This window comes from Mytilus californianus, unplaced genomic scaffold (assembly GCF_021869535.1).
Source record: "Mytilus californianus isolate M0D057914Y unplaced genomic scaffold, xbMytCali1.0.p SCAF_4, whole genome shotgun sequence".
Taxonomy (NCBI): Eukaryota; Metazoa; Mollusca; class Bivalvia; order Mytilida; family Mytilidae; genus Mytilus; species Mytilus californianus.
The window spans coordinates 117,789,373-117,808,523 of NW_026262690.1; the positions used below are offsets into that span (position 1 = coordinate 117,789,373).

The window sequence follows — 19,151 nt, forward strand, 5'->3', positions numbered from 1 at the left end:
TGTCATATGTCCTTATTTAGAACAGAACATCAGTTTTCACAAAAAGGAATCATTATATTAAAGGGGCATTAGCTACAAGATATAAAAAAAAAAAAATATGATTTTTTTTTGTTCAATCATTAATGAAAGTAAAATAGTGAAATAATAATTCGCTTTTAGCAGCCAATATAGTTCAATTTTGTCAAAATAAGTTTAAAAACATTGTTGATGAATTATTCACTTGCACGTAAATAATTCGACCTCATTGAATCCGTATTCATGTGACCTCCAGTTAACCCCTTAGCTGGACATGGGTTACGCATGTATTCAGCTATTAAAAGGAAAAGAATATCAACAAAAATCTACAATATGAAATCAAACAGACCTAGAAAAATCCAATTGCACGTGGTCGCTATCTAGTTATATTTATATTTATGTTTATATCAGGTTATATGACTGTCAGCAGTCTTCAGAGGTCATCTCGGTGGCTAATTAGATGACGTGAAGACAAAAATACACATGAAATGTGTATTATATTATCGAGCCCATGCATTGTTACTTGTTTATTTTAGACTTTTTGTAATTTGGATATAGGTTTTGGTATGTTATAAATCAACTATGAGAATTTGAGTCAAATCGGTGAACATGAAATTGACAGCTAATGCCCCTTTAAGCAAAACTGGAATGGTCACATTATGCTGAATCAAGCTTTACGAGTAGAGGAGATGCACTAAAAACTAGTTTTAAAGTCTTAGCTTTGTTCTGGTATAGGAACATACAACAAATCTTCACATTTGAATTGATAAGGCAATCATTTTTTATCTTGTATTCATATAATACATGTATAGGACTGTAGAAAACAACTAAGGACAACAAAGGAACAACTTGTGCATAAATAATCTGGAATAGTGGAAAAATACAGTGATATATATATTGTATCAAAATAAAAAATACAAATGTTAAAATTAATTTGAAGAAATTTGAACAATAAGATATTTTCTGAAGATTTCATTGTCAGATAATTAGATTTTTAATCATTTCTTCAAACGATAAAGTTCAGAACAAAATCCAAAACATTAAGGAAAAATAGAACAAAATAGTTTCTTTTTCCATAATTTTAGGTACTGCCTTAATTTACATAGCTGGTTTATGTTCCATGAAGCATGTTGTTTTGGAGAATATTTGAACATTTTATTTTAATACACTAATAATATATACACAATTTTCATTTTTCTACTAGTCATATTTTAATATTGTCACATTAGCATTGTTCATTGATATGCAAAAGAAATGATGGATCATGAAATATCCAGAAGTAATTCTTTTTCAAGTATAGATCTCTTGCCAGATTCATAATTAATCAGGTCACCTAATAGAATTTCAAGCCCATCATTGACTTCATCATAATCACTGGATACTGGGAGACTGATGTCCATTATTTCATCCTCGGCACTTCCCAAACTGCTTTCATTTTTTGAGAGTTCAGATGTACTTTTATGTTGAAAAGATATGTCATCAATACAAGATTCTAAAAGTAAGTCTAATTGATGGTCTGATACTGCTTCTTCTCTTGTTTTTTTCTGAACACAATCATCCTGAAAAGAAAACAGAAAAATGTAAACCTTCTCATATTTGACATCCGGGTAATTTTGATACAAAAGTTCAAATGTTTTAATTTCTAATGCCAATTTTCTGTTGCAATTCTGATACAAATATTTATGTGTACAATTTCTGTGCAGATATTCCTGGGAGATTACATTTGGAACAAACATTGTACCAAATAAAAGACTATGATGACAACACATTGCTATGTGACTGTTTTCCCCCAATTGTATGACACTTCTTTTGCTTTGTAAACAAAGCAATGTTATAATTTCTATAGAACATATAAACTGCAACGGCAGTTGAATTTTGATCAATGCCTGATCTGTTGGTGTTGCTTGGTTGGAAAGTGTAATACCACCATTGTTTTCCCCTATTAGTCTTTGTTAAATTTGCACTTTTCAAAAAATTGTGCAGAATTTATCTTTGTTTCAAATAAAGAAATACTTGGCATGAGTAAAGTTTTATCCTGTCCAGTACTATAGACAAAATTTCACATAACATTTCATTGCATATAACAAAATAACCATCACTGGAAGTTAACCAATCAAATTTTCACCCCTTTTTTCCTGTGTACAAGCTTTAGTAACCATGTAACCTCAAGTTTCCAAAATATTCTATAGAAACACCAAACAAAAAAAATAATGGTGCTTTGAAACACCCAAGATATATGTTTATGACTCAGAAATTTTTTACTGCAAGGGAATATTTTTTTTCAACCCTTTTTCGTATGCAACTGGATGTGACGTACTATGATTTGGTGGTATTACACCTAAAGAAGACTTTTTTGTTGAATAAACTGAATGTGATTTTTTTTCCTTTGTAAGACTGGTTATTTAAAGCATTACAGTCAAGTTTTGTCATAATCAGTTCAATAGTTTGAGAAAAATCTAGTATAATGTAAGACAACATCTACAGCGATTGAGCAAAATTTCTTCGAAAAATACAAACCAAGCCACATCATGATAGAATATAGTGTGGACCAATAAATGATCAAATATTTATCTCATCTGCCTACAAACAGTTGAATGTGTTACTAAAGATGACTCTAGGATGATAAATACCACTAATGGACCTTTTTGTTTTCATTATAAGGTCCCTTTTGGTCCATTTGTACCTCTCATTTCCTCAAAATTTCAACTTTTTAGGCCAATAAATCAAAATTTTGGGGTAACTTCCATTCATTTATGAAAGAAATGTAATAATAAATGAGTAATTGAAGTATTCAAGCTGAATGAACTATCCATATAAAAGTTTACGGACTCCATGGAGGTTTCAATAAGTCCATACGTAAAACTTAAATTTACGCCACGTGCCAGAGAGGGACATAAAAAGCTTCCCTTTTAGTGAATAATTTTTTGCTTTTGCTTCAAAAATAATTTCATTTACTTATAACTGTATATTTAATAAAGTATTACTTAGGAAAAAGTTTTCTATTATAACTAAATATAAGAAATAAGGAGAAATAGTCAGAAAAAGCTCCCCAAAACACTGAGTATGGTTTGCTCTGTCTACTAATATTCATGGTAGAGTCCTATTTCCAGGCAATTTTTCTCATAAAATGTGTTTTTGAGACTCAATCCACTCAGAATATTTCATTTTTGTAATATTTCACTTAAATAGTATGAAATTTTAACAAATGAGAGTACACACAAGGTCAAAGGTGCACGTGCAGCTTCCCATAATAAGTGTAATACCACCATTGTTTTTCCCCTATTAGTCTGTGTTAAATTTGCACTTTTCAAAAAATTGTGCAGAATTTATCTTTGTTTCAAATAGAGAAATGCTTGGCATGAGTAAAGTATTATCCTATCCAGTACTATAGACAAAATTTCACTTAACATTTCATTGCATATAACAAAATAACCATCACTGGAAGTTAACCAATCAAATTTTCACCCCTTTTTTCCTGTGTACAAGCTTTAGTAACCATATGTAACCTCAAGTTTCCAAAATATTCTATAGAAACATCAAACAAAAAAATAATGGTGCTTTGAAACACCCAAGATATATGTTTATGACTCAGAAATTTTTTACTGCAATGAAATGAAGGATTAATTTCCTACTACTGTTAAATTCAAGGGAATATTTTTTTTCGACTCTTTTTCCGTATGCAACCAGATGTGACGTACAATGATTTGGTGGTATTACACCTAAAGAAGACTTTTTTGTTGAATAAACTGAATGTGATTTTTTTTCCTTTGTAAGACTGGTTATTTAAAGCATTACAGTCAAGTTTTGTCATAATCAGTTCAATAGTTTGAGAAAAATCTAGTATAATGTAAGACAACATCTACAGCGATTGAGCAAAATTTCTTCGAAAAATACAAACCAAGCCACATCATGATAGAATATAGTGTGGACCAATAAATGATCAAATATTTATCTCATCTGCCTACAAACAGTTGAATGTGTTACTAAAGATGACTCTAGGATGATAAATACCACTAATGGACCTCTTTGTTTTCATTATAAGGTCCCTTTTGGTCCATTTGTACCTCTCATTTCCTCAAAATTTCAACTTTTTAGGCCAATAAATCAAATTTTGGGGTAACTTCCATTCATTTATGAAAGAAATGTAATAATAAATGAGTAATTAAAGTATTCAAGCTGAATGAACTATCCATATAAAAGTTTACGGACTCCATGGAGGTTTCAATAAGTCCATATGTAAAACTTAAATTTACGCCACGTTCCAGAGAGGGACATAAAAAGCTTCCCTTTTAGTGAATAATTTTTTGCTTTTGCTTCAAAAATAATTTCATTTACTTATAACTGTATATTTAATAAAGTATTACTTAGGAAAAAGTTTTCTATTATAACAAAATATAAGAAATAAGGAGAAATAGTCAGAAAAAGCTCCCCAAAACACTGAGTATGGTTTGCTCTGTCTACTAATATTCATGGTAGAGTCCTATTTCCAGGCAATTTTTCTCATAAAATGTGTTTTTGAGACTCAATCCACTCAGAATATTTCATTTTTGTAATATTTCACTTAAATAGTATGAAATTTTAACAAATGAGAGTACACACAAGGTCAAAGGTGCACGTGCAGCTTCCCATAATGAGTGTAATACCACCATTGTTTTTCCCCTATTAGTCTGTGTTAAATTTGCACTTTTCAAAAAATTGTGCAGAATTTATCTTTGTTTCAAATAGAGAAATGCTTGGCATGAGTAAAGTTTTATCCTATCCAGTACTATAGACAAAATTTCACTTAACATTTCATTGCATATAACAAAATAACCATCACTGGAAGTTAACCAATCAAATTTTCACCCCTTTTTTCCTGTGTACAAGCTTTAGTAACCATGTAACCTCAAGTTTCCAAAATATTCTATAGAAACATCAAACAAAAAAAAAATTGGTGCTTTGAAACACCCAAGATATATGTTTATGACTCAGAAATTTTTTACCGCAATGAAATGTAGGATTAATTTCCTACTACTGTCAAATTCAAGGGAATATTTTTTTTCGACTCTTTTTCGTATGCAACCAGATGTGATGTACTATGATTTGGTGGTATTACACCTGGAAAGTTAATAAAAATTCAAAAAGTTAGTCTATGTACTTGTACACTTTTTTGGCTTCATCAAACAAAATGGTTGCCATTAAAAAGTGTCTCATACACGGCCACCAATCCAACTAAGTCATACACAAATAATATGAAAACAAGTGCGTTAATCCGACTTCCGAGTATGCAGTAGAAGTAATAAACAATCAAGAATTGCTTTACATTCACAAGGTAAGTCACCTATTTATGTCATAAGCTTTATATTTTAAAAAAAACCGAGAAAGTCATTCGACCCTTTATTTTGTTTTCCTTCATGTGTTATCACAACTTTGTTGTACATTGAGTAGTATTTTTACTACAGCTTTTCTCCCGGTGAATAACGATACAATCTGCATGAAATTCTTACCGACATCTTATGTTATTTGTTAATAAGACACGTTATGCATGAGTACTGGTACATTTATTGATCGGTGTGATATATAAATTAATTCTAGAAAGCAAAATACTTTATAATTGTACTTATTATCAAATTATTGCAAGAAAATTAAGAATGTATGGTTAAGAAGGACCATATATGACTTAAAAGTAACGAGTATGATTAAGTGAGAGATATTTTAGTAACCAACATGATGATGTTCTTTTACACAATGTCAATGTTAATTATGAATAAATTCATCTTTAGGTACCGTCCTTCCTTTAGGGGATATATATGTAACAGTAATAATTAGCCAGTAAGCATGAAGGTTTAAATTCAACCCTTTTAAGGCGGATGCGCTCGACTCCTATCTTAGTTGACTGGGATTGCCAGTTTTATTAACCGAAGACCGGAGTGTCTACTGGAAGCCTTCAACAATAAAAGAAAACTAATAGTCGAAAACTGAGCTAGCAAAACAATCCATTTAATGAAACACGCAGATCAAAACTATTTGCCTGAAAATGCAAATAATTATTGTACACATCTATTTGCTATTTATTGTTATAAACAAGTTAGCAACCTGCATATCATATATAAATATTCTCGTCCTAAATTCATTAAATGAAGTAATCTAAGTTTAACAGCTTCTTACAATCTAACAATGTTTATAAAAATAAGAATACTCGCTCGGAATAGTAAATAACCTCTCAACCAGAACCTTATATAAAGAAATGGATGTCTTTGATGAAACGTTAACAAAATGAGACAGCAAACAAACGATAAAAATAATCAAATAACCAACATTGGAAACAAACACACAGTTTCAGCTCTCTATAATTATGAAAGAAGGTTGAATACGAATGTATTAAAATAGAATTCTAGATTAAAACGGAATGAGGCAAAATGCAAAGCGAAAACTAGTGACGGATCTAAAAAAAAAGGTGGGGGGAGGGGGGGCGATGATTGAAATCGCCTTTTTCTTTGACGACCAATTCATCAATATTGTATCTGTAATAGTGCGAAAAGAAAATCAATCTGTATTTTTTGCAAAAACGTCAAATTAATCCCTTTAACTTTTCCCATTTGGAACCTGCAAAGACAAGCAAATAAATTTAGAGGAGAGCTTTTTCAGCAAGCATTACACATATAAAGATGTTTTTTTTATTAGAAAGCTGGATTATTGAGATGTGTAACTACATTATACTAAGAGCAATTTTATGATCTAAATTTTTCGTAGTGTGTTCTTACGTTACCACCAATTCATACTTGGTACGTTTTAATCATATATGATACCTTCAAACCATATCCTCCTAGGTTTAAATCGTTAAAATGATAATAAAGACATATATACACATCTCGCAATGTATAATTGATTTATATATCACACCGATCAATAAATGTACCAGTACTCATGCATAACGTGTCTTATTAACAAATAACATAAGATGTCGGTAAGAATTTCGTGCAGATTGTATCGTTATTCACCGGTAGAAAAGCTGTAGTAAAAATACTACTCAATGTACAACAAAGTTGTGATAACACATGAAGGAAAACAAAATAAAGGGTCGAATGACTTTCTCGGTTTGTTTAAAAATATAAAGCTTATGACATAAATAGGTGACTTACCTTGTGAATGTATAGCAATTCTTGATTGTTTATTACTTCTACTGCATACTCGGAAGTCGGATTAACGCACTTGTTTTCATATTATTTGTGTATGACTTAGTTGGATTGGTGGCCGTGTCATAGGTCTGCTCCCAAGTACAAAAGTTCTGAATTTTCCTATGATAGCATTGAAATAATTTTTTCACATCATTCATGCTATATGCTCATTTTAACATGGACAGGCATTACAGGTATATTTGTCAACAATCTACACCTTGATATGCTAGGTTAAAGATATTGAATATAACTTAGTAAAGAGATAGCCAAGCAAATAAGGACACGGAAGACTTTTTGCAAAAAGAAAAAAATCATGTAAAATTAGATATACATCATGTACAGGTATAAAAATATGTCAAATAAATTTATGTCATACTTAAAATGAATAAAGTAAAAGTTTGATACAAATTAACTAATGTGTATACCTTAATATTGCTTTCCATTAACTTTAATTTGCTCACATCATTACCATTGCTTTCATTAGAATATTTCCTTTTCTGAAAAAGAACAAGCAAAGTTGAAACAAAAGTTGAGGTTTTCAAATGATCAATAGAGTATAGAATTTCTATTTTTCATGAAACTTTTATACAATGACATAGACTGCAAAATAGAAATGGAGTAAAATTTGATAAATGAGACATTTACTGTTATGCAGCCGGTTGTATGAACGTTTCATTAGTCTAATGAGTCATTAAGTCTTCATTAGCCTAATGCATCATGAAGGCTTAATGAAGACTTGATGACCCATTTGGCTAATGCCACGTTCATACAACCAGCTAATGGTGTTTAAACTTGCTATTTCTGAAAAGGGTGACTATTGTTATGATTTTCAGATCACAAATATCATTGGGGTATCTAGTTTAAAAAATGTGTCTGATGGCCTCGCCTGCTGACCAAGATGGTTGACATGGCTAAAAATAGAACATAGGGGTAAAATGCAAGTTTTGTCTAAATAATTTGAAAACCATCATAAATAGAGAAAATCTGACGAGGCAAAAATGTTCAGAATGTTGGTCTCTACCAACTGTCCATATAAGTCAAAACTGTCAGACGACTTCTTATAGGAAATTATTGCCCTTAAATGACAAATTTTAGCTTTTTATTTCATTTTTGCCTATTATCTTGAAAACTATAATAGATAGAGAGAAACATTAAACTGCAAAAATGATCAGCAAGACAAGTGCTACAAATCAGTTAACATGGTCGAAATCATCAGTCGCCTCCTTATTACAGTTATTGCCCTTTGATGACGAATTTTACCAATTATTTGTGTTTTTGCCTTATATCTTAAAAATTATAATAGATAAAAAGACACTTAAATAAGCAAAAATGATCATCAAGACAAGATCTACAATTAAGACTATGGAAGAAATCGTTGACGACTCCTTATTGGAGTTATTGCTGTTTAATGACGATTTTCACCAATTTCGTTTGCATTTTGCCTTATAATTATATGATAAAAATTATAATAGATAAATAGAAACTTTAAATCACAAAAATGATCAGCAAGTCAAGATCTACTAACAAGTCAAATTTTGCCGATATAGTTAGTAGACTGTTACTCTTTATAGGAGTGATTGCCCTAAAATGAGGATTTTTTTTTACCCTCTTTTGTGTTTTGAGCAAAAACTAAAGAAGATAGAGAGAAACTAAACAGAATTAATGATCAGCAATACAAGATCAACAAAACAGATTTTTGTCATGAATTCTATTCTCATCTACAATGTTGGAGAATTTCTTTTGTTGAATATGCTCATAGACCAAGGTGAGCGACACAGGCTCTTTAGAGCCTCTAGTTATTAAATAGCAAGGGCCTTAACTTTAAGTGACAGAGTGAAGGAATATACCTGAAGATCACTGTATGCTTCTAACCAATTTGGCAAATATCCTGTCACCAAAAAGGGGGCTTTGATCTGGTGGATTCAACATTTTAAAGTTATCAAACAGTCAGTTTGGAACATTGTGAACATTATTTAAATGGAGTCATTGTAAAATAAAAAATCTAATAAATTCAGTCTATTTTTGTTTTTTTTCTTATAACATCTTATTTCTATGAATATTTTATCCTTAACAAAGTTAGTGTACTTACTTGTCCTCTTGTCTGTTTTGTAGTTAATTCATATGATTTATTTGTCTCTGGAACAATGACCCTCTGATTATTATCAGACTGACCAGTCTGATGAAGATTTATCCATGTTGTTGAAGTTGGATTATTTGACCCATTAGAATCTTTAGCTAATGTTTCCTCTCTGTTTGATATGCTCCTTACTTTAGGGGATGTTGTATTTTCTTTGCTTTTTTTTAATTCACTGAGTGACAAAGTATTACTTTCTGCTGGCAATAGTTTATGTCTGGTAAATAAAGATTCAGTCAGTGTTGAAAAGTCAGTTTTATTGTCAATGTTTGAGGATGAATATTGTGTTGTATCTGTTCCATGATTGGAGCCACTCAATAAAATCACTCCTGAACTTGATTTTTGTTGAATTTGTGAAGTCTTATTGACAGAGGTTCCTTGCGAGTTGTCACCATTGCGTAGTTGGTCAATATCTGAGCAATATGGATTGTTGGAATCAAGCATTGTAGGAAGACTGTCATCAAAAGAGATGCTATAACACACTTGTGACTTAGTTGGATAGTCCATGTTGACAGACAGTGTCATATATTTCCTTGTGACTTCTAAACTGATTTTGGGCCTCTCTTCAGAAATTCTATGCAGATTTGCAAATTTGATTTCAGTTTGGTTTTCAACATTTTGACTTGACCACCATTGATGTAATGGGTGATAGACTTCTGTTGTGAAAAATCCTTCAGAGTGCAAGTATGTCAGAGCATAATCTAGTACTGATATGTCTGTCTGGATTGTTTTTACTCTACATAGAACTTCCTTATGTTTTTTGGATTCCTTTTTGTCAGTTGCATTGACAACATTTTCATAAGTTTCCACTAAAGATTTATATTTTGGAGGAATAACTGCTTTTGGATGTTGCAACAAAGTTGAAACAAGTAAACGGTCGGAACAGGTATGTTTGCACTTTCCCCTGTTGAACGGACTGAAAAAAGGAACATTTGGGGGCCATTGTTTTGGGGGAGTCTTCCAAATTCCATCACATTTTGATTCTGGATCTTTTCCCTGTATAATTTTGCACACAACTGCAGCAAGGTAGCGTGTTATATCTGCAAATATTTCAGTTTGATTTTTTAACCTTTTACATGGAACATTTCTTATGTTGATTTCTTCAACTTTAAGGCTAAGCTTTACATGTATATTGTCCAGAGCTTGGTGTAGTTCATCAGTATCTCTGTAAATGATGAAATTCTGTAGAATCGTTTTTATTTTTTCAGTTTCAGTACGGAATGTATGCAGCTTATGGAGCAATTGAATTTTATTTTCTGTCCAAGCAGCGATTTCTTTTTTATACATGTTGTGGATATGCACATTTCTATGGTCACAGCATTGTATCAGGCATTTTAAAAGATCAATATCTGAAATGAAACACCCATATTCATCATGTGGATGATTTTTAGTGTCATAGAATGGTTTATTTGATGGCCAATGCTCTGGTTTTTCTCTCCACAAGTTTTTTGGTTTGGAATGTGGTGGTTCTCCTTTATACAGTTTAAGAAGAATTGATGACATATCCTGGGTCCAAGCTCTTTCCCTCTGAGAATCATGTAGCAACTGACTCTTCTTCAATGGGGGTCCTGGATTGATATGTATGTCACCTGAACACCACAATTTATATAGTATAGCTTCTTTGTACTCGTACTTCTGTGATAGATACTTCTTCAGTTTAGCAGATTTGTGGTGTCTTGTTGATGCAATTAATATAAGAAGCATGATTATCAACATAATTTCTGTATCTGATTTCTTTCCGACCTGGTCTTCATTTTCTAAAGATTGTTCATCAAAATTAAAGGCATTTAAATAATTTGAAATGTCGACATCACTTAGCTGTCCTGTTTTCTTAGCATGTCTCAAAATACAAAGGCAGCGATACAAAATTGTTTTTCTCTCTCTCACACTTTCGTCATTAGTGTTGTCTGTTTGGTAGGCAGGGAAGTTTGAAACAGCAAAAATTTGCTGTAGTTTAGTTCTCATAGTGTTCTTATGAGTTTTAATATTATTTAGCTGTTTCTTTCCTTCTCTGATTTTTAACAGATTCCATAGTGTGTGTGTTATTTTAATTAAGAGGTCCCCATTTGCTTGAGTCAAGTTTATGTCAAGAATAATTTTTGCAAGATCACTTCTTTGCTTGTGATATCTAATAGAGGCAATGTCACGGATAGCCTTTAAGATAATTTCTTCATTTTCCCAAGTCATTTCTTCCACATCACTGAATTCTTTGATTATGTTTACAATTCCTTTATCTGCACTGTAGTCTACAAATGTATCAATGTAAATAGAAAGGATTGTTTCTTTTTCTTCATCTAGATGAACAATGAGATCTTCTTCTGCTAATGATAATTCATATTCTCTTTCTTCATCTATCTCTAGATCTACTTCTGTTAATATGTAGCTTAATATTTTTATCAGACTTCTATACATGCATTTATTTTCCTCAAATATTGTATCAACTTGAATGGTAGTATAAAGGGTTTCTCCAATTAATTTAAGATGTTGCAGAAATTCAATGACAAAGCCACAGACTGATCTTAGTAAATCTTCTTTTTGTGGTATAGAACATAACCACATTTCCTGTTTTTGTTGTTTGGTTCGTAGAGAACACCTGTCTCTTAACATATATTTTATGAAAATTGTATAGCAATCAACAACAACAAAATTTCTGATGATCTTTTGCAATACTTCTAAAGTTAGTTTAATATTTGTAGTATCTTTTTTAACAATAAATTTATCTAGAATATGTATTAAAGAATTAAATATGTTCTGTTTTGTTTCAAATTGATCTTCCCTACTTTGAGTCACTTCATCAAAAGTTGATATGAAATACTTAAGATTTTCTTCTGTTGATTGGTCAATCGCATTGCTGTGAGTTTTACAAATCATTCTTTTACTGTAACATAATTTAAGTTGATGTTCAAATTGTGAATCAGATATGCCAGTTTGTAAGTCTTCAAAAGTGAACAAAGGATTTTTTAAAAGTTGTATGTCTAAGTAACGTTTAATATTAATGTGTAACATTTCTTTAGACTGAAACTTGAGTACATCTTCCGCTAAACTGCAAAGAAACCTAAAATGGTTGTCTCTATCTTGTTTTAAAAAGATACGACTGATACAAAGAAGATGAAGAAGTCTGTCTAAACCATGATGCATACGAATATTAACAACTTCTTTCAAGAATGGACGCATATATTTATCAAAACAAGCTTGTAAATGTTCAATTTTAATGTTGAGAAACTCCTGTGCATTGATTTCAAATTCTTCCTTTACTGTGGCATATCTATAACATTGCAATAATTTATTTATAGCAACTTCATGATGGTACAGAATGGATTTTACACTTCCTTCATCTGTTTCTCCATAAAAGTAATATTCATCTTCTTCAACTTCAGAATCATCCCAGTCAGAATGGTCGCTGAAATCTGAACAAGAATTAAAAAATTGATCACTAGCCCCTTCAATGTTTTCACCCTCCCAATCTGAAACACTGTTGATTTCACTGTCCCAATGAAAGCTGACCTGTTCTTCAGTTTCCTCACTGTAATCTTCGTCCCATTCAGAATCATCGTTGTTGTCATTTTCATGTTCATCAACTTCAATGATTTTATCATTTTCATTTCGAAATTCACTGGCTTTGTCTTTATGCCATTCTGAGCTTGGAATGAGACCAAGAAAGTCCTGTCTAATTTCAGGCTTAACTTCTTCCATTTCATTTTGTTTTAATTATATTTGTATAGCCATTTGTAAACCCAGTGGATTATGTATTTTTCAAGATTTTGGTCTTCTATGGTGGTTTGAAATCAGAGATTAAGAAAACATTCATGTTCCTGAAATTAAATGAAACATTGGTAGAATTTAAAAGACAAAGAATATGGATTAAAGTTAGTTTAATTATACATTTTTATACGACCGCAAAAAAATTTTGTGGTCGTATATTGGTATGACGTTGGCGTCGTCGTCGTCGTCGTCCGGCGTCGTCGTCCGAAGACACATTGGTTTTCGCACTCTTACTTTAGTTTAAGTGAATGGATCTCTATGAAATTTTACCATAAGGTTCAATACCACAAAAGGAAGGTGGGGATTGATTTTGGGGGTTATGGTACCAACAGTTAAGGAATTAGGGGCCAAAAAGGGGCCAAAAATAAGCATTTTTGTAACTTCCAGACATTACTTGTTTGTTAGTGTATGGATCTCTCTGACATTGTACCACAAGGTTCCATATCACAAAGTGAATGCTGGGATTGATTTTGGTGGTAATTGCCTCCAAATTTTAGGAATTAGGGGCCAAAAAGGGGAAAAAACAAGCATTTTTCTAGTTTCATGACAATAACTTGTGTGTAAGTGTATGGATCTCTCTGACATTGTACCATAAGGTTCCATATCACAAAGGGAATGCTGGGATTGATTTTGGGGGTAATTGCCTCCAAATTTTAGGAATTAGGGGCAAAAAAGGGGCAAAAAACAAGCATTTTTCTAGTTTCATGACAATAACTTGTGTGTAAGTGTATGGATCTTTATGAAATTGTACTACAAGGTTCCATATCACAAAGGGAAAGCTGGAATTGATTTTGGGGGTAATTGCCCACAACGTTTAGGAATAAGGGGCCAAAAAGGGGCCAAAAATAAGCATTTTTCTAGTTTCCAGATAATAACTTGTGTTCAAGTGTATGGATCTCTCTGAAATTGTACTGCAAGGTACCAAACCACAAAGGGAAGGCTGGGATTAATTTTGGGGGTAATTCCCTAGAAATTTTAGGAATTAGGGGCCATAAAGGGGCAAAAAATCAAGCATTTTTCTAGTTTCAGGACAATAACTTGTGTGTAAGTGTATGGATCTTTATGAAATTGTACTGCAAGGTTCCATATCACAAAGGGAAAGCTGGGTTTGAGTTTGGGGGTAATTGCCCTAAATGTTTAGGAATTTGGGGCCAAAAAACAAGCATTTTTCTAGTTTCAGGACAATAACTTGTGTGTAAGTGTATGGATCTTTATGAAATTGTACTGCAAGGTTCCATATCACAAAGGGAAAGCTGGGTTTGAGTTTGGGGGTAATTGCCCTAAATGTTTAGGAATTTGGGGCCAAAAAACAAGCATTTTTCTAGTTTCCAGACAATAACTTGTGTTCAAGTGTATGGATCTCTCTGAAATTGTACAGTTCATACATGTGAACCTCCCGACGGGAGTACAATAATCCCGTTTTCAGGGGTCTCCTCCCGACCTCCCGTTGAAGACAAAAAAATCCCGTGTATGAAATATTTCATGAATGAAAAATTTCAGCCCAACATATCTGGTGTAACTGACATTACTGAAGTTATATTTTACCTGTATATCAATTAACATGCATAATTGTATGGCCTCACTTGTCACATTGGGTGTCAAACATACTGGTAATCAATGATTTTTACCTCAGGCTAACTGCTGTTGTGTAATAAAACTTTGTTTATTTAAAATGAATGTTGGGTTACTTCCCTTGATTTATCCTGTTTTAAGTTACTTTCCTTTAAATAATGTAAATTCTTTAAAAGAATATAAATAAAATATAAATTGAACAAATAATCATAAAAGGATGGTAATTAAATGATTTTAAATGTTTTAGGACAAATAAAAAAATAATAATTTGAAAATTATTTGAGGGTTCTATACTTCCTTTCAAGGCTTAAATTGAAATTTATATAATAACTATGACCCATGTTTTCATTTTGAAAGTGTTACTTATCATTCATTAAAAATCTACTTGCATAAAGATAAAAATAAAAGATCTACTTGCAGATAGGTAAGCAAATGTTCTGATTGCAATGAATAATGGTAAAAAAGATATGACCTAAAAAATTTAAAGAACATACTGAAAAAGAAGAATGTTAGATTGAACAAGTTGAAAGTTTAAAAAGATAGAGAAAATTTATAAGTACAAAGGTACTATAAACATAATACATTCGGAATGAAAGTTGAAGAAAACACACTTTAACAGACAATTTCTACAGCACACGGTTACATTTACGACAGAATTTATGTCGATTAAAAACATCCTGATCTGAGTCCTAATCTCCAAAACTCCTGATCTTAGTTTCACAGTCCATCACATGTATGTGTACTGCAAGGTACCATACCACAAAGGGAAGGCTGGGATTGAGTTTGGGGGTGATGAATCATAAGGGGGTTCAAAAAATTTTTGGGGGGGGATTTTTTTTTCCTTTTTTCTTTAAAATTTTCCATTTTAAATTAGTTATTTCTGATTTATATATAAAAGCAAATAATAATGATATGGTTTGAATAGATAAATTAAAAATTTTTAAGTTCTTAGACCACATTTATTCTGTGTCAGAAACCTATGCTGTGTCAAATATTTAATTACAATCCAAATTCAGTGCTGTATCAAGCTTGAATGTTGTGTCCATACTTGCCCCAACTGTTCAGGGTTCGACCTCTTTGGTCGTATCAAGCTGCGCCCCAGCGGAGCATTTTATTGATACTTGTTCTAATTTCATTTCACTTGGCTTCAAAACAGGGTAATCCCACTATAGTGGAAAGTAATTCTTAGTTTGGATCAATTTTGAAATCTATTGAAAAATTCCAGTATGAGGCTGACTAATTACTTCTTAACATAAGGCATGAAAGCTAAATAGGGTTGTATAGTGTCACTTGTTTAGAATGGGCATAAATCCAAGTATGTGAAGCAACCTTTATTTATTAATCTGCTTAGAAATTGAATTATAATTTTGACATTTTTTTCTTTGAATTATTATATAATAACTAGTACTGAGCATCCTGAACACATAAGCAATCCATCCCCAACTTAGGATTAGATTAAAGGTTATATGGCAGGATTATGACGGTGGTTTTCCACTCATTCTGTTGGTTGATAACGTTTGATTTTGTCAGCTATATTGGACTTCTCCTTTCTTGAATTTACCTTGGAGTTTGATATCATTGTTTGACTTTTTCTGCATGTACATTGTATATGAACACAAATGAGTATAACAAAAATTGTCATGCAAGGCATTAATATATCAGATATTTTTTTTAACTTATTTTTACAAAATTTAACCAAACTGGCTACTTATAGCTAATTATTATTACAGTTTTCACTGCTTTCATTTCATGAAAATTACATTTTATAAATTTTGTTCATCAAAGGAGCTTTTCAGGATTAACCTGCATCAGAGACACTCAAATTTAAACATTTGAAAGCCAGTAGCAATATTAATGTTTGAACTTTGAAACAAAAGAATATCAGTCTTCAATGTTTTGTTAAAAAAGTATAACAAAACTACTGAAATCTAAAGTTAATTCAAATTAGGGAGTCCATAAAAACTGACCAATTTCAGATTCTGTCAATCAACGGAATAAATGGAGCATAACTGTCATATTCCTGACTAAATTGCAGCTATAGTGGCCTTTTAAGTACTGAGTAATAGGTGCTCTACATCTTGATTGATTCTCTCTTAAAGTTTGAGTAAATATATAGATGACAGCTTTTTACATGCATTGTAGGGAAACAGACACTACCTTATTTTTGGCAAGTAAAACATTCATTTATTCAAATTGGTTGCTGACATAAAATACGTACTGGTTAGAGTCTACAAATAATTTTTCTCTCTCAACAATTTAGAAATCTTTATCTGAAAGATGTGGTCATGTCAGGTTAAGGATTTTTTGTCAGATGTTCAGACTTTTGGGTTTTTTTCCTACGATACAGGGTAAAATATTTGCCCCATATCACCCACTTTTCTTTTCATATAAGACTTCAATAGCTCATAAAAGGTCATTTACCAAAGAATTTAAGCAGATTCTGGATTTCTTTTCATACAATTTGAGACCCAATTAATGCCAATGCTAAATATAAGGAAAAGTTGGAGTCAGCATTTTCCCGCCATTTAAAAAAAATAAATATCTCAATAATATTTTTAGCTTATTTTGTTCCTTAACTGATGTTCTTCTGATTTAAAGTATCAATTTGAAATTCCAGATTTTTTTAATTTTATCTGACTAAAATCATCCTTAAAGTCATAAGAAACTTCATATTTGAAAATAAAAATGTTGAGTATGTTTTTTATTTATACTTGAATGGCTAAGTTTTACTATAAAACAAGTGTAGATGAACTTTCTTGTAAAAGAAAATCCTCTATATTATCAAAATCCTCATATATGTACGGCTATTGAATTATTGTCTTCCCGTACACTAATACGTCAATATTTTCCCGTATACAGTGACCTTAACTACAAGAACTCTTATTAGAACTTGGTCTCCGAAAAGTGCAAGTGCGAGGTGAAAACAGTTATGAAAGAATGTAAACATATGTGCATTTACTTCCATGGTCACATACTCCATGTGCTCTGCATTAACTATTTGTCAATCATAATAATCAAGTAAACTGTGGCAACAAACTTGAAAGTTAATTAGCTCACGATCAACAATCACTGAATGAAATATGATTTGTCGATAATACGTTATAGATTCTTAATAAATATAAAAATACGTGCATACAGGACTTAGTTAAGTATAAATGCATGCATGGTTCAGTAAATTCAATAATATTAAAATTACAAGAAACTAGTTTCATATGACTTTAAGAGGAATTTATTGTATTTATTTAAGAAGCAACACAAGTGAAATATTTAAAATTAACTCATGGAGAATATTCAGATTTTTTTTTAAATTCACTGTGTTTATTTGTAAAGTAAAAACCAGGAAATCTAATAAACAGCTGCTGTGTTACAATTGTGTAAGTTTGTCCTTCATTTGTGAGAAAAAATGTCCATGTTTGTGTGAAATATACCTGTTCAAAAGTACCATGTTTTTTGACGGACAAATTAAATTTTCAATCAAAAAGTAATTAAAACAATCATGATTTCTGAAATAAGACAAAATAGATTTTAAATAAAAAATAAAATGATATGAAATGATTCTGAAAATTGATAATCAAGATGGAGTTAATAACCACTGAGACAAATAAAGGGTATTTATAACGTCATAGATATTCGAAGGATATACTATGTGTGTAGATAGAGTTGAAAATTAAAAAAATAGAGAAATTTTCTGGTGTTGAACCAAGAAAATATTGAATATCAGTTAAGAACTGATCCTGTATACTAAAATACTTGCGATACCCCCGTTTGTGGAACGATCAAGCAAAGGCAAAATTCAGTTCAACGAAATTAAGATACTCTGATTATATATTTATCAGGTTTAAAAAACACATGTAAAAACTCAGGTAAATTATAAGTAAATTCGTGCAAACGTAATAAAATTTGTTTTTGCAAATGTAATTATACCTGTCGAAATTAAAACTCATGCAAATGTAGGTTGTTCTCAACAGCTGCACACATTAGTAAAGGATATTTTGTTTTAGCTCAAATTAATTCATTGATTATTGATATCATTCACATGTATGTTGATAGCATGATTTTATTTTTTAAACATGAACAAGGAATCTACAAAAAGAAGATAAAATATCACAAAAAAAGTTCTATGGCAAATTTTTCACTCAATGGTAGCCATTTACAAAATTTCATAATATAGAGATCTATTTTGCAGTTTTGAAAAGTAGACTTCCACTTGTTGTTTTGTTTTTGTTTTTATTCTTATCCAAGGATCTCTCTACTTTTGTTTTAATATTTAGAGGAAAAATGTAGGTTAATATGAATGAAAACATTTTTTTACATCCAGTTGTCTTTTGAAAATTATTGAAATTATTATGTTAACAAATTAACTTACTTCTTTTGATTCAAATGTGTCCACACAGAAAATTACAATGCCAAAACTTCTGTAATAACTGATTTAAATAGTTATTTTTCTGGAGTGTTTCCAAATTGATCAATGGTTAAAAGGTTCCCAAAGTATGAATATTTTTTTTGTATGA

General features: G+C 31.2%; 2 protein-coding genes across 2 annotated transcripts in view; one reads left to right on the forward strand and one right to left on the reverse strand.

Annotated features, from left to right (window-relative positions):
* LOC127739236 (uncharacterized) overlaps positions 1 to 19,151 on the forward strand; it is a 32,348-nt gene that overhangs the window by 2,652 nt on the left and 10,545 nt on the right. The window lies entirely within an intron of this gene.
* Positions 773 to 19,077, reverse strand: LOC127739231 (uncharacterized). The gene is made up of 4 exons (XM_052250849.1): positions 19,007 to 19,077; positions 9,262 to 13,118; positions 7,598 to 7,669; positions 773 to 1,574 (listed from the first exon to the last, which is right to left on the reverse strand). The coding sequence occupies exons 2-4, from the start codon at positions 12,997 to 12,999 to the stop codon at positions 1,278 to 1,280; spliced, it is 4,107 nt and encodes a 1,368-aa protein (XP_052106809.1). The 5' UTR covers positions 13,000 to 13,118; positions 19,007 to 19,077; the 3' UTR covers positions 773 to 1,277.